The 16,441-nt window shown below is 41.0% G+C and overlaps 1 protein-coding gene across 2 annotated transcripts in view; it reads right to left on the bottom strand.

Moving 5' to 3' along the window:
• Nucleotides 1-923: 923 nt before the first annotated feature.
• LOC122805848 overlaps nucleotides 924-16,441 on the bottom strand; it is a 116,469-nt gene continuing 100,951 nt past the window's right edge. Inside the window, exons 18-20 of one of the 2 annotated variants that reach the window (XM_044076104.1) lie at nucleotides 15,895-15,945; nucleotides 15,723-15,814; nucleotides 924-1,063 (exon numbers count right to left, since the gene is read on the bottom strand). In XM_044076104.1, the coding sequence (XP_043932039.1) occupies nucleotides 1,022-1,063; nucleotides 15,723-15,814; nucleotides 15,895-15,945 (185 nt within the window). In that variant the 3' untranslated portion in view covers nucleotides 924-1,021. The remainder of the gene's footprint in view (nucleotides 1,064-15,722; nucleotides 15,815-15,894; nucleotides 15,946-16,441) is intronic. The other variant, XM_044076103.1, reaches the window with a different exon arrangement.

Here is a 16,441-nt window from a genome sequence, read left to right as displayed (position 1 = left end):
TGCGTTAAGCAATGGCTACCTTTGTAGGTTTTTGCGAGTCTTGACCAGTAACATCTCTATCTTCCAGCTTTAAAAAAATAGCTTTTTGCTTATGTGCCATAGAATACAAGCACAAGGTACACAAAAATGTCATTCCTGCACACTGGTGTACATACCCCAGTTTGCTGCTCATTTCAGCACCATTTTTGTTTCCTACATCTATAGAAGGATGGGTGCCAGTGCCCTTGTCAAGGACCTAGTTTCTCGCAGGTAGTTTGCACATATGCTAGATTGTGCTGCGTCACGTCGACAGCAAGGAAGGGGAGAAACATCTGCACCTGTGGCTGTATAATAGCATATTGCATCTGATAAATGAAATTAGCATTGAATTGAAGGGGTGGGAGGGTGGCCTAATGGTTAAGGTGTTTGCCTTACAACACAAGGTGCAGGGTACAACACAAGGTGCAGGGTTTGAGTCTCATGAGGGATAATTGGCTAGGCTTAAAATGGCTCACAAGGGCAGTTAGCTTAGTACCAATCTATGAACCTATGAACGCTGCCCTCAGCATGTTGCATGTAAATGAGTTTGTACACCACAGCTGCCACTCACCTGCTGACACCACAGCTGCCACTCACACCTGCTGCTATGGTTACACCTGCTGCTATGGTTACATTTCCCTAGTAAGAGCATTGCTGTATTAGAGGTGTGGTTAATGTCCTATGTTCAAACTGTTGTGCTCATGTAAGACTGACAAATGATTCCAACATACATTCTTGTTCTGGCCTTCAGTGGAACTCCTATCCTATTGGGACCCATCATGTTGTACAGCTGAACCCAAATCATATGCACCTTTAGGTGTCCTAGATACATGGACCAAGCTATTGAATTAAATGTTAATATGCAAACTGTCAGCAATACATAAAGTCCATTTACCACCAGCAGATGCATTTTGTTACAATTTTATTTTGTTTCATTCTAAATATGCAGAGTGCTGCAGATAGTTAAATTAACACACAAGTATTTGAAAGACAACCAGCAATCCTACTGGCAGAAACCAAACCAGTGTCGCATGGATTTCTTCACCTAAAAAGAAAAGGGAGATTGTCAGAACCAGAAACAGGAAATGTCAAAATGAAACCTAGCCCACCTCCCAAAATCAGTCTTGTCAATTTTGGACAAGGCCAGTGCAAGGTGACAGCCATAAACAGGTCAGTAACTTTTTTTATAATACAAGAACAGTATCAAAATATACATTAGTGAACTATGAACATGCAAGGAGCAGCCTTTGTTTAGGGAACAAACCAGTCTGCCCCTTTCATTTCACTGACTGCAAAACTTGCAGATATTCGCTCAACACATTTTCTCACATCTGTACAGTAGAGATGCTTCAAACTGCTATTGGGTTTAGACAGTAGATCACACATGAAATACAACATTATGCAACTGATGTACCAGAGAAACATTTTGATGCCACAAAAACCGCAACAGTCCTGCCTCCTGCCAAATTAAAGGCACACCTGGGGTGAAGAGGAACCCTGCTGCTCTTACTTTCAGTCCTATGGAAAACTTTGGCATACCACACTTACTCATTCCATTTCCACATCTAGTTTTGGTGCTACACAGTCTAGCACCTACAAGCAGCTCCATAATCTACAGGGGGGGGGGGATTGAGTGAATCTTAAAAATGCTCATTTCATATGTACCAGCCACCAGAGCACAGCACACTGACCTAGGGTTGTCTAAACTATTACCTAGCTCAGTCCTACGCAATCATGTGCATGGGCTTCTATGTTCTGCTGCTCAAGTGCCTTCAAAACTTAACCCATCAGTGCAGCACTATTCAAGATGGCAGTTAACCGGTTGTCAACTAGAAGCATCTCCTAGTTGGTCTACAGCTGTAACGTGGCCTGTTTTCATATGAACTCATTCTCTTCAACTATTGTGCCACATAACTGGCTGCTGCAAGTTGCAAGCTACTAAAACCTGGGAATGTTTGTGCCATTACTGCTCTGCCAGCAATTGCTTCACCACCAGGATTGCTGGGCAGCATTGGACATACGACAGTTTACAACATCTTATTGTACAAGGCCATTTACTGCCCTTCAGAAGGACCTTTAGTTTCAACAAAGGAGTCTTGATGTCTGAAGAGAAATATGAAGCGATTCCCCATCTTGGATATTAATCCAAGAGGGAGAATGTTATTGACTTTGTCACACTAGACTTTCATCTGATGAAGATACATTACGGCCTAGACTGTATTGCAGCTCACTGCAAGTTATCCTTAGCATTAGTAAACTGAAATGTTTATTTATACCCAGATGTAAATCTTTTCAAAAAATACACTAGCCTAGCAGGGCCATCTTGAATCAGATTAGCTTAAGACAGATGGGTTCAAATTGCAGAGAGGCACTTAGCTTTAGTGTGTTTGACCATTTGAGAGGTTAAAGAAATGTTTTACATTCATTCCCTTTATACAGGATGTGAACCCTTAGGATCAGATTTCACTTTCTTGATAAAATTAGGCTCCTTCAGTCATGAGTGTTCAGTTGGGCATAATTTTGCAAATAAATTGACCTTCAACTTGCACTGGATTACAACACAAGACATTTGATATGAAATACAACACAAGACATTTGATATGAAATAAAGACCACTTGGGGAAAAAAGCATTGTATATGCAAGTGTGACATGAAAGATGAGAAACCAGAGCTACATGGGGTGACATGCCACCCACATCCATTCCCCGATACAGGGGGCAAGTACTAGACTAGCTGCCCTTGTTGGCCATTTTAAGCCTAGAAACTTCCCTTTCAGGAGTGAGAATATCCATACTTTGTGAGAAACCTTTACCACCCCTGTAATCACTTGGGGTGTGGTCTTATGGCAGTCTGAATTCAGAGACTGAATCCATGTTCTAACCAGGGCCAATGTGGAACACTGACTCCTTGGGAAAACTATTCCCACTTGATTTCAGCCTACCTAACAAGACTAGGGAGTTTATTCCACACTACTGGGATAATCTGACAAATTTCATTCTTTTGAAGCTAAACAGGTACAAGACATTCAGTTTACCATATTTTGGCCAATTCAGACTCTTAATACTTGTAATGGTTCATTTGTTACATAATTTGTAATTAGATACAAGTCAAATTTGTAGCACAACCTTCTTTGAACTTGCTCTGGCACATTGATTTCAGTACCCACACAGGTAGGAAGTCTTCCAATTGAAATGAGACCAGCAAGCATCTTAAAGGTCTTGTGAATTCAGTATACTGTTGTGTTAATGCATATGCCCAAGTCTTTAAGATGAAGCTGTACATTTACCCAATCACAAATTAACTACTCATTTATGGGATCAAGGAGGACATTTAGTCACTGCTGCCCTATTCTTGCATTAGTATTCACACATTTGGGTCATTTGGAACAGTAGCACATTGGATCCTAAAATAAACCTCTGTGGGAGCCCAGATTTTAACATCTTTTCAGTTGCACTTTGAAACTCCTTTTACCCCATCGTATCATATAATCTTACAGCAGATGTAATCTTACAGCATGCTCTGCTTCATTACAGATCAATTCAGCAACAGGCATTTGAGTAAGCTACATCACTGCTTACCCATTTCACCAGCTCACTTGTTAGAAGAGCTCCAACGTAACTGGTGATTCAGCCATTTGTCAGCCAGGTAGACAATGGGGCTTTCAACCCATTATGCTTTCAAATATGGCCTCAGCGAATTCCATAAAAAAAATTCAGAACCTCAGCTGCGACAGCACATTCCTACTCTAAGCAAGAAAACACCAAAGCAAGAAAACACCAAAGCAAGAAAACCAAACTGGCAAACACCCAATAAGTCCAAGAATAAAAACCAAAAGGAACTATACTACGTCCACAAAAAAATACATTGAACATAACAGCGCTTTGTGCGTTATATTTAGAGTTAATAATCCCATTAAAATCACTGGTTAAATAACCTGAACTCAATGTAAAACAGCATTAAAGCAAAAGATAATTTAAGACAGGTTTCACAAAACATTAGCATTTGGCAGTAAAGTTCATGAAAAATGAAGATATACAATGATAAAATGTTGACATTAAAATTAATGGTTTTGAATGTGCATTCATGTTACAGTAACGAAAATACTTGTATGAATAAAGGTATATGCAAGCTATACACAAATTATGAAGACCATGCCAATTTCGAACTATAGAAACTATAAATCTTTGCTCATTCCATAAACTAGTCTATACTGACAAGTGTACTCTGCATGAGGAATGTACACAAAATGGTGCTTAAACAGGGTGCTGAAACTAAACCTAGATATTAATGTATGCAATATTGGTAGCATATTTAGTAGAATCATGTACAAAAAGTGTGCTCTTCAGACACGCTAAGGACAAAACCTCATTAATACCTGCTGGCACAGAGGCATTAAGCCTCGCCTCGTTAATTCCTTGAATTGAAGCAATTCAAAATCCCCCTTGTATGGCTCCACAATAACATGGTCAATAATGGAAAAAAGTTTGGACATTAATTACCAGTGCATCCAATGGTTCTGTTGACATGCCCCCTCATGTATAAGCCTACTAATTTTGTAGCTTCCACATTTACACAATACCTTTGGTGGTTTAACTGCCAGCATCCTTCTCCAATGAAGATGTTTCTGCCTTGTTTCTGCCTTTACTGTACACTATCACAAGGAGTTGACCCCAATAGTTCCTTCAAATCAGGCAGAAAAATAATTTCCCAGTTGAATTTTACTAAATATATTTGGATACAGCCATACTGAAAGGAATAGAAAAATAATGAGGAGCAAATAACCGTTTTGACCCTTCCATTTCTGGTACTGAATTAGGTTCAGCCAGTTGGGAAGATTTTCAGAATTGGCAAAAAACAATCCCAAAGTAAATATATTACTACTTTGGATAGTATTAAGTAACTCAGTAGGGTAGCTTCTAGCCACAAACATACAAATGAGCCGGTGAATCAAGTTTTGTATTCCATGTTAAGCCTGGACAGTCATCTGCTCAGTGAGATTTTTTTTGATGGGCTGGGTGACAAGTGCAAATAAGTCGTTTTCCAACACAAGATAAAACTGATCTACACTACGTAGAACTGGTGTAGAAAGAATTGTAGGTTCATCACCTAGCTTTGTATTTAGTAAATGATAGTATTAGAGGGGATATCATAGGGGATATCATGTTGATCACAAGAGAATGTTGAATATAGATGGATCAACTGTCAGATATGGCCCCTAGACTGAATGATACGTTTAGGCCTTTCTATGAAACAAGTACTCAATTGTTTAGTTTTATTGTTGCTGTACTTCTATTGGTTTGAAATTTGTTTGTGGTGTATAGAGTAAAATGCATTTTAGTGCAAACTAAGCACTGAAGAACACACATTTCAGCCAGGGATGAGGGCATAACACAGCAGCTAGTATTGCTAACTTAGTACTAGTTATCTTGGGTTCTGAGTTGGTGCATTTGTATGCAGATTCTACAGGTGTTTCAGAAGGGATCTGCTTCCTCCCATAGCCAAGAAATGTCAGTGAACTGGTAATCTTCCAAATTCCCCATAGGATGTGTCCACGTGTGGATTTCCTAGTGTAGTCTGGTATTTTAGCAACCTTCCACTTGTACCAGGATGGCTAGTTATACCTGGTCTGTGGGCAATTACAATGAATAATAAGCTAACCTGCCTTACTGGCAATTAGATATACTCAGTGGATTATTTTTGAGATATGGTTAACTGTCCACTCTTGTAGCAGCTCATAACAGGGAAGTAGAGGGAGCCACACAATCCCCCCAGTAGGCATGTGATCTCTATTGTGATCAAGAGTGAAGGTTTGATCACAAGTTGGGAGTTACCATCAGCTTGGAAAAGATTAAACACAAATGAAGGTGGTTACAGGCTTTATATCAGGGTATACATTTTGACAAGATCATCCCTCTAGAAAGGGTGGTGGGATAGCCATACTTTACAAATCTACCCTGCCACCAGACACTCAACCACCACCTCAGGTTAATAATGCTGAAATTCTTCACAGAACTACAAGTTAACAAAAAGTATAAACAGTCCGTCTACACACCCCTGGGGAGGAACAGATGCCCTAGAAGACTTGTATTGGTTATCCAAAAACTGCCTTCAAGAAGCCATTGTTCTCAGGGGATTTCAACAAACTGAACACCTGTTCCTTTGAAACCCCCACAACCCATGTAAACCTCTATGGGTTTACTCAGATCATAACCTCCCCCACTACGACAGGAAAACCCATAGACTGGATGCTCAATAACCATCTCCACAACCAGGCACTCTGCCCGATTACCACCTAAGTGACCACTGTCTCACCTATATAATAAAACTAAAGGTGAATAACTCCTACCACTCCACCTATAGAACTTTCTCACCAATTTTCAAAATTAACTTTAAGGTATGTAACTGGTCAGTCCTAAAAAGTCTCCCCCTATAACTGGTCAGTCCTAAAAAGTCTCCCCCTAGATGAATCAAACTTTAAATTCCTTGCTATTCTTGACTATGCTCCCACACTGCTATTCTTGACTATGCTCCCACACTGCTCTTAGAACCAAATTAAATACTGCACTGTGGCTTTCTAAAGATACCAAATCCAAATTACTTGGAAACATGGGCCACCTACCGAACTACAAAACCCCACTTGAAGATTTAGACAATTAAGGAATGCCAAAAAATCCACAACTTTAGATAACTACTGCCATCTAAAAAACCTCAAAAGGTCTAGGCAGGAATAAAACTGCTTCACCTAGGCCAAACCACCCCACTCCCCCTCTGCTTCCAAAAAAAAAAATCCCCAGAGGACATTGCCAACACCTTAAATAGCTTCTTCAGAGACTATCTAGTCTCTGGCCAGCCAACTCACTCCCAGTGGCTCCAATAAATGCAGCCACACCCAGTACCCCAGCATCCTTTAGCTTCAGGCCCCAACTTAAAGACCAACCACTCTGGCTGCAAACCTCCTCCCTGCAGACTATTTGGAAAAGGCTGCAGACACCATAGCATACCCAGGCTCAATCTTGATCAACCAAACTAAATCTGAAGCTACCATCCCCACTATGAAAAATCTCAGTCATACCTCTCAAAGGAGGCAGTTCCACTGAACTGTCAAACTTGCCCATAGCAATTGTTACTAGCTAAAATTATGGAGGTGTACACAGCTCATGCACTCCCACAGAACAAGCTGCTGTCCAACTCAGCATGGCTTCAGGCCACACCACAGTACCTCAGTAGTCCTCTCCGTTATAAACCACAACTGTAATAAAACTCAGCACTCTAAGGCCTTTGACATGGTTTACCACAACATGCTTATAAATACCTTGAAGGCCCTCTCCTTAAGCCATGCACTCCAGTGGTTTCAATCCTACCTGCAGGGCAGGCAACAGGCAGTCCTATGACAGGACAAGCTATCATCCCACCTACCCATCACACTAGAAGTCCCACAGGGCTCTATACTAGGACCCCTTTTCTCCATCTTCACCAACAACCTTCATACAGTAATCCCAGATGCTACCTGCATTGGATGACTCCACTTTGATTTGTTCTACCACCTCCCCAGCTAATCTACACATTAACCCAAAATTCCTTCAATACAGTGGAAAACTGGCATTCCAGTCAACCCCAACAAAACCAAGCTGCTTCTATTTTAGTCCACACGCAGGAACCCCCTCCATTCAACATAGTAGCCAACAATGGCACTATTATCTCCCCAGATGCCCAAACTATTGGGGGGTGTCAGTTGATAGTTTGATGAAACAATCAAAAAATTCAGCTTTTTACAGGATCAAATCTTTCCTTACACAACCTGCTATAACTGCAATTGCCCGATCCCAGCTACTATCAACTCTACTCTGCCTCACCTCTGTTCTCCAACTTAGACAAAACAGATCATCCTGCTATAACCACATTGCAAGATTTGCTACTGGCACAGCCTACTGGATGCAACACTGCCACAACCTAAATCTTCTAGGCTGACTTGAACTGCCTAACCTACAGTTCAACCAGTGCATAGTGTTGCATAAAGTCCTTTACCGACCAGAAAAATAAAACCTGCACTAAATATCAGCCCCTACAGTAACTGGCCACTCTGCTCATCCACTAGACTCCAGTTTCAAACTTTTCCAACTACTCAGCTGGGGACTCTGTTGGAAAGACATGGAACCTGCTCCCAGCTGACTTTACTCAAAACCCTCACTAACCCTATTCAAAAACAAAACTACAAAACACACTGGTTATGTCCTTGCACTAATCCACACTAGTGTCCATTACCTAGGTGCCGTACCTACAGCGGTTTTTACTTCTACCCACACCATTCCAGGAAGGGTCAATTGTATAAGCTACTGCTCAATGAGTCTTGAACCCAAATGTAAGAAGGCATTATGTATACAATAAGATTTGCTTGGGTCTGTAACCTTTATGAAACTTACCAATTGTTCTGTGTTATGATCCGAGCTTTTCTCCCTGGGCCTCCTTTGAAAATGGACATATATCCAGTCGAACTATCCCAGTCAACAAATGTAAAATAAAAATAAATTTGGAAATTCAAATTATACTATTCAGAAATTGGATCTCATTTAGGTGACTTTAGGATCTTTTGTATTAGATAATTTTGTAGATTTTTTTCTGGAAAAGTGGACCCTGTTCAGCTCAGCATAGTCTCACTATACAAACTACATTTTCATCCTCAAAGCACAAGCTGCAGAAAAATATTTCACAGTTAAGACTGTGTACATAGAATATCCATCCCACCCCCACCAAGCTGTGGCAAGGCAGCTGCACAGAAAAAGCAGGGAATGCTTTATACTGAAGCTGCTAAGCTGGCTGCATCTTGCTCAGTCTACCAGATGATTTTAGTTTGAGATTAGCATGAACTCTGACCTCAATGTCCTCTCATTCTGGTAAACGCTTGGTCTAATGTACCTAGTTATTGTACAGACATTCAGATCTTATAGCCTTGCCAGTCTGTTAGAATCACCACTGAGACTGGCAATTTACTGCAGGCTCAAGTAATCTCCTGAAGGGAGAAATCCAGATTTTGTCCTTGCTCTCTACCACTTAGGACAGAGGTTTGCCAATTCTGACTGAGCATCTACACAACCAGTGTGGCCTTTAGGTCTACTGCCTAAGAGGAATGCTACAGTAAAGGCATAGATGCAAGTCTGAGACCCTGATTGATTACAGATGTAGCTTAAGACTGCCACCCCCCCAGTCAGCTGCATGTATAAATTACAAAACAATTAACAGATCATGAAGCAAAACTCAGTGCCCCAACCTAATGCAGTCAATTGGTGTTGCATTTGTGCCTAGTAGGCAGCACAGTACCATGTGATGTGCCTCAAGTACATGTTGCCACCAAAGGGGTGCTCTTCATGCCATTACAACCAGCAGAGAAAGCAGTCATCCAGTCTTAATACAGGAGTACATGACCTCCCCCAACAAGTTCTGATTAAAGGTGCACCCCCCCCCACAGTACCATGATGTTCTGAGCAGTTTAAAATGGCAGTAGGAGGATCCCTGCCCAAGCCAATTACTGTCGGCTGCATGTCATTTCTCAGTGAGACCCAATGTTTGCCTAGCAGCTGAATATCCGAAGCATGACATTTTGGCTTGTATGAAAAGTTTATGTAAACAAAAAGCTTACGGATGGAATTTCCCTTGAACACAGGGAAACAGAAATGTGCCCAACCAGCATTTCTAGAGTGGGGGCATTAGTGATCGCACCCTCTTGTTTTAAAGGCAGCACATTGATACACAGGAATGCATTTTTCATGTACACAAGTCATTTTAGTGCCATAATGGTACCTACTAGAGTTTAGTTGCAGGGAAACATATGGTCAAAAAGGTGCAACACACATGACTCCGCTAGTGTTTCATCCATGTGTCACTTATGCTCAGCTGATGACTGATGCACAAGATGGAGGAATACAAAAGTCAAAACTTCAATTTTTTTGTACATCATTTACAGAAACTACTCAGATTGATCTGAATCATTCAAGGCACATGTTGACTAAAAAAGCATGAAGGAACAGTTTAAATAATGAAGAGCCAGACATGAAGTCAGCTGTTTGACATGCAGCCATTTTGATTTATGTTTATGCCTATATAAACCTGCATATTTTGTTGGCAATGGATTGAATACTTTTGGTGCTATTTATGGAGACAGCTGCAATTAAAAGACCTGCCTATAGCAGATCTTGCTGCAACTGGGAAAAAATCCTGGCCCAAAAGTTTACTGGTAGTAAAAGTGCTCTGTGGGACACTAGAACTAATACAGGTTGGAGACTGCTTCTACAGCATGTATTTTATTTTGCAATAGTTAATCCACTGTAGGATTACACAGTGGTCAGATTGTAGGTCCCATTGCAATAGACAGATTGATAATGAATCTGCACAGAAAGGAAAGTCACATCCAAGTTTCATAAAGAAAATAAAGGATTAGGATGGACCCGAAACTGAACTGAGTTGGAGCCCATAGTAGCAATTCATTAGTCTAACCAGGGGGTTGAGAGACAGGCTAGCTGTTTGTGTAACAACCTGACCAGAACTCTTGGGTAGATGTACTAGGAAAGTTGGATGGATATAGTTTATATTTTTCTGGAGGATAAGCAAGGTGCAAATCTAGGCAGTCATGTGACACATGAGGGTTTGGCTTGCTCAAGTCAAGATTGACAGGAATTTGAGCAAAGCAGAGTCAATATCATTGCCTCTAAAACACGTGAAGTAAAAGGGATGTAGTGTATGGTGGGGGGTGGTTAATGAGGAATGTAGTACATTTCAGTAATAGTCTGCAAAAAGCAGGTCAAAAGGGAGGGACTTGCCTAGTAGAGGTAGATGCAGATACTGTTCTTTGGAAAGTAACCCACCTAATGGGAGAGGGGATTAGGTCCATGCAAGACCTCCTTGGTTTGAAATGGTGTTAAATCTATGGAGACTGTCAACTCTGCAACCCTGCCAAGTAAAACAAGTACAATTGTTACATTTCCAATCATGCCAAGTGTTACAAGTTTCAGATGGGCTTTTAACTCTTATCTATCCAGAGTATGTTTGCATCAAGAGATTATGGAAAAATGAAATGTCACATCAGTAAAGGACTAGGGACTGGTGGAAATGGCACTTGTTGCTGATTTTGAAGGAAAGATTAGCCAAATTCCAGAAGTGGAATGTACACTGAACAAAGTCAACCCAGGGTACAGACCTCTGATATACCAGGCACCTTATTAGGCCTCTGGGGTCTACTTTTACGCAAAAGCTTAAAACCACAAATGCATATGCATCGAACAGAAAAAACAATAGAAATAATAACTGAACTGCACAATAACTCAACTACACAACGAACATGACATGCAACAGCTGTAAGCAGGGGGGCAAGTCCCCCTGCACCCCCACTACTTAATATACCAACTCCAAGATCGCACTACATTGAAGTAAATGGTAAATCTCCACCTACAGAGATTTGTTTACAATGACGATTCGCAGTCTCTATGCATATGCATTTGCTGTTTTAAGCTTTCAAAGTAGACCTGGCCTCTGTATGTTATAACAAGCCATGCTCCCCATTACATCTCAAACATCTTCACCAGCAAGGTTGCTAGTTTAGTCTTTAGTGTTTCTCCCCAGGCTTCCACTGAAAGTGGGCTCTCCCACCCAAACTTTCCCAGTAAAATGTTACTTGTGCAGAGGTCATGTACTACATAGGTTTGCCCATCAGTGAGCTGCAGGGTCCTCCCATGTGCTAGCTGCAGGATCACAAGCAATGTTAATAGCCTTCCAAACCCAGAACTCCATTCACCATACTGCAGAGAGTACCAGACTTAACATGAAAATGACTATTCTTGTTCATATTCATATAAAACCACAACAGCCAAAAGTGTAAACCACCACAGTTTTACTCTTGTCCACATTATGGATTAGTTGCCATTTTTGCTTAATTGCTCAGCTTTGTGCTTCGTTCTGGGACTTTGGAGAGGGAGCAGCACATTTATGCCTGGAAACTCTGCTACTTCTGTTGCCACACTTGCATCGTGTTCATGCATTAACTAGGGGGAGAATGCATTTCAAATCCCTTTACACACCAAGACTGTTCACATTTCCATGTAACCCATGTAACCCAATCAATAAGTATTCCTGATGGCATAAACACTAAAGACTAGGAGCCTTTATTCAACAAAAGGCTAAAGTCATTTATATCCAGCCCTACATGCATGCTTTTTTGGATTTAAATACTGGAAACTTTGAATCCTTTGAGGCTCAGTATTTTTGCAGTGTCCCATTTGGACCACTTATGCATGGGTACCCACCAATTGCACTTTTCCTCTCTATAAACTGCTTGCATGTCTAAAGCATGGACAGGCAGAGTGATACTAACCACCCCAATATGCAATTTGTAAAGCAGCACAGAACCACGAGGTACCAGTCTGATCTGGTTCCCTTGAAAAATATGGAAGTGATTTAGCATCCACAAAGGCATTCCTCTGGAACATTTGTGCTACTCTGGTCATGCATACAGGCAGAGATTTGGACTCCTGGGTGTACTTGTTGCAGACCCCCCCCCCCCAACCACTGCTGCTGTATCATTGTCAGTCTGATACCATTGGATGTACAGCAACGGTTACAAAGTTAATAAATACTCCACTTGCTGCAAAAGAAACTGGTCCATAGGGTAGATGTGCACCTGATACCTTTAAGGTGAAAAGGCTGCACACCAATGAGGAAGGGCACAAAATTGTTGCCCACCACTTTTCTAATGAGAAGCTACATATAGTCATCACATCCAGCCTGCATTAAAGCTACTGCATGCAGAGCAGCTCTGGAAAAGATGAAAGGCTGAGCATAGCCTTCTGTAAGGACTGCCTCCCTACCCTTCCTCAGCTCCCAACTCCTAATGGTGGGCGATCTTCAGACCCTGAAAAGTCAGCATTAGTCAGACAGATCAGTGCAGAAGCTTAGGCATATAAACTGCAGCAGCTGCAAGAGCTAGACTTAATGAGCCTTATTTAAATACTGCAACTTTCAGCAAGTCACTTAGACTGCTCCTGGGTCATCCCTAAAAAGGAGGAGCTGTCCACTGGGCTTACTCAGATAAAAAGGGGAGATTCTTCCCAAGGAGACTGGTTAGCACCAGGGAAAACAATGACTTGGACCTGGTGCTTCTACTTTACTGCCTTGTCTTGCCAGGAAGGACAAGCCTGGACAATAATGTAGCGGCCTTTTCCGGTCTTCATTTATACCTTCAGACATGTGCTCAATCTGGCTTTTCTGGCCCTCTTGAGCCATAAGCATTTACACCATGTAAAATTATAGCTTCTTTATCATTAAAAAGGAAGCCTAGACTCCTGCAAGCTACAAGACCCAGACATGGCAGTGAGTTTACATATTGAACAGAACAGACCATAACATTATATGAGATTGTCGCTTAAAACTGCACTCCACATGCATAGCTGTCCTCCAAGCACATTTCCATACTAAAGTTTCCCTGCAGGTACTATTGTAGTTTTAAATCATGTTAGTGACTATAAAGATCACCTGGTCTCAACATCTATGATGCTAGTTTTAACACACTGCCTTACCTGGGGCTCATTTAAGGCTTAGTGTTTCACAGGGCTGGGGCTTCTAGATTAACATGTTAGATACATTGAGTGCAGAAATTAACAAAGGATCAATTATAGTGGGTCACTGAGGGAGAAAGCAACACTTACAGCAGGATGCATTTTCATTTTCATGAAAAAGCAGGGAGCGTTGCCTGCCTAGTTGCACAAAACTATTTTTTGCATACAAAAACCCAACAGACCAGAGGAGTACATAGTATAAAAGTATTCAGTTGCACTGAACAGAATTTATATACATGCAGTTTAAAGCAGCAACAAAGTGTGAGAGCAGTAGATGGTATGAGGGAATACCACATTTTAACAAAAAAATTCAGACTTGTATCCGATGAGAAATGCTGGTTTTTGTTTCAGAATATTCTGGCATTTGACAGATTATGAACTGCAAACTAACATTGTGGTTCTCAACTTATTTGCAAGCAAGTAAATGCCAACCTGGGAAGGCCTGAGTCTACCTAACAGCATAAAAATCCTAGCAAGCTCTGTACTACATGTGCTATTGGTCATGTAGACATTTACACAACCTACCACTTTCCAATGGGAGCCATTGCAGAGCTTGTAAAGCTGCTGTGGGGGTGAGAGATCAGGACACTCCTTGGCAGCATTATGGTGTTTCACCAGCATCTTCAATCTACTCACAGGCCCCAAACATAGGGTGGGTTGCACCCAGCAGTGACCAACGCAGGTCCTGTAGACCTGGTAAATGAGGGGAATAATGAATGAACAAGCCATCTATTTAAACTCGCCCATTTCAATGGAGTGTGCACTACACAGGAGGATCTCAATGAATTTTAAGATATTTTAGCTAGCAACTTTGACATTACCTTTGGGCTGTTACTACATTAAAGGAATGGAGAGTACTTTATAGAAAAATTATGTGCAGTTGTTAAAAATCAGAACATTTGAGCCAAGCTTATGCTGTAGTCACCATTTTCCTAAATATAATCTCAATTGCTGCAACTGCACAAAGTGCAAAAAGTGGACCTATCCTGGACAAAATGGAATTAAGGAAGAGGTTTCTGCTCCATTTCAGTAGAAGTGAAGTGACATGGTTGCAGACGACATTACAGGCCCTACTTTAGCATTAAAGGTCTTGTTGCATGCTGCTTAGTCTGTTACCTCTCAAGCAAACCGTACCCACCACCTAGAAGCATCAGTGCCCAATAGGATCAGACTATGCAATGCTACAAAGAGGTCATCTCCTGCTTTTGTGCATTCAGCTGGAGAAAAGCATCCATGTGGTAGGGGTTAAGCATGTACTATATTTTTTTGTTATTCTGATACCACTGTATCCATGTTATTTGCACTGCATTTCTCGAGATGGCATTTGAATTTAGGCTACACTTGTGGTCCTAAATGAGTTTCTTTGAATGTGAAATTTATGCAACAGAATGTATATAGGGTTGCAAATTTCTGATTTAGGGGGAGGGGAAGTTAGCACATTGTTTACATTGGGTTAACTTTACAGAATTGTGATCTTTGATGCAACAACCAAATGCCCCTGTATATAAAACAGGCAAAATAGTCAAGCTAACTTCCACTGAGCTTTGTGCAAGTCCTTAAAAGGCAAATTATTTTTATATCCAGTTTCCATCACTGGTTAAGTGGCAGAGTACAATATTGGTTCAGAAATAGAATCTAGTTAAGACCCTTCGTTACAGCTATAACCAGCCCCTTTCCAAAAGGGGGAAATCACACTGAAGACTATTCTACTCCTCTGTATCAAATGTAGTCCAGATATTTTGACAATTTAGTGAATTGTTGCATAACTACTGTATTAGAGTGCCACAGTAGGCCTACAAACTGATGCTCTGGTTTATTATATTCAGACAACTTGGATGGAACTCTACAGAAACATATTTTGGTACTTGCATAAATCACTATGCATTCTCATAGAATAAATAGAAGGTACCCATCTTGCCATCACAGATGGGTGTGCAGTTAGTATGCCAATTGCACATGCACCCTTCAATGTGTACCATTACCTTGCCGCTTCCACATTCATTCAGTTGTATGAGCAGATTTGCATCAAGTTACAGTTTGGTATACATCATGCACTGGAAAAGTTTAACAAATGGTACCAGAGCTGCATAGCCCCTCAACACTTACCAGGTCTCCTGTATCCAAGAAGATGCACTTACCAGAGGATTTCATGTAGTGAGGATTTACTGCATCCAAGAAAATGGTGTCAAGATTCCCATCTGTTTGGGGAGAAGAGTAACAGGAAATTACTGGGCTTTTAAATTAAATGTTTGAATCTTAAGTGGAAACAGATTAATACCTTCTGCTGAAGAATGAAGCCTCGACACCTGTCTGCGTAGCTTGCGACCAACTGAAACAGATAGTATGGATATGGTAAGAAGTTGGCAAGAATAAAACTGTTCTACCAAGAATGTGGTAAACACAGTATAAGCACTTATGTCACTCAGGTTCAGCATATTTTTAGTCCAAGATCTCCTTGAAGTTTCACAAATTTTTCCTGTTGCTAAAAATGACCTGCTGCCCACTTGTTAGTTTTAAATTCCCTTGTATTAACCAACAAGTACTCGCTGAACTTCTGCAAGTTCTGGCAGTAAATCTGAAGGTTAAAGCTATGGGCCAGTAGCCGCTTACTACATTCTAAGAGTCAGTTACTTGCATGCAAACTATACAAGCCACTAAGGGATAATTCTTGGGCATTTGTGGCTAGATGTTTACAAGGTCAAAATTCAAAGTTCAGAAGTTTATCATTTGCCAAGAGGAGAAAGTTTACAGCTGAACATGCTCCAAGTAGACAAGTAGTTTAAGCTCTCAAATGCTGCACAAGTGCAACACTCGGCAGGTACCCC

This window comes from Protopterus annectens, chromosome 7.part0 (genome assembly GCF_019279795.1).
Source record: "Protopterus annectens isolate FY-2018-M chromosome 7.part0, PAN1.0, whole genome shotgun sequence".
NCBI lineage: Eukaryota > Metazoa > Chordata > Ceratodontiformes > Protopteridae > Protopterus > Protopterus annectens.
The sequence above is the reverse complement of the archived record's forward strand: the minus strand, read 5'-3'. Positions and strand labels throughout refer to the sequence as shown.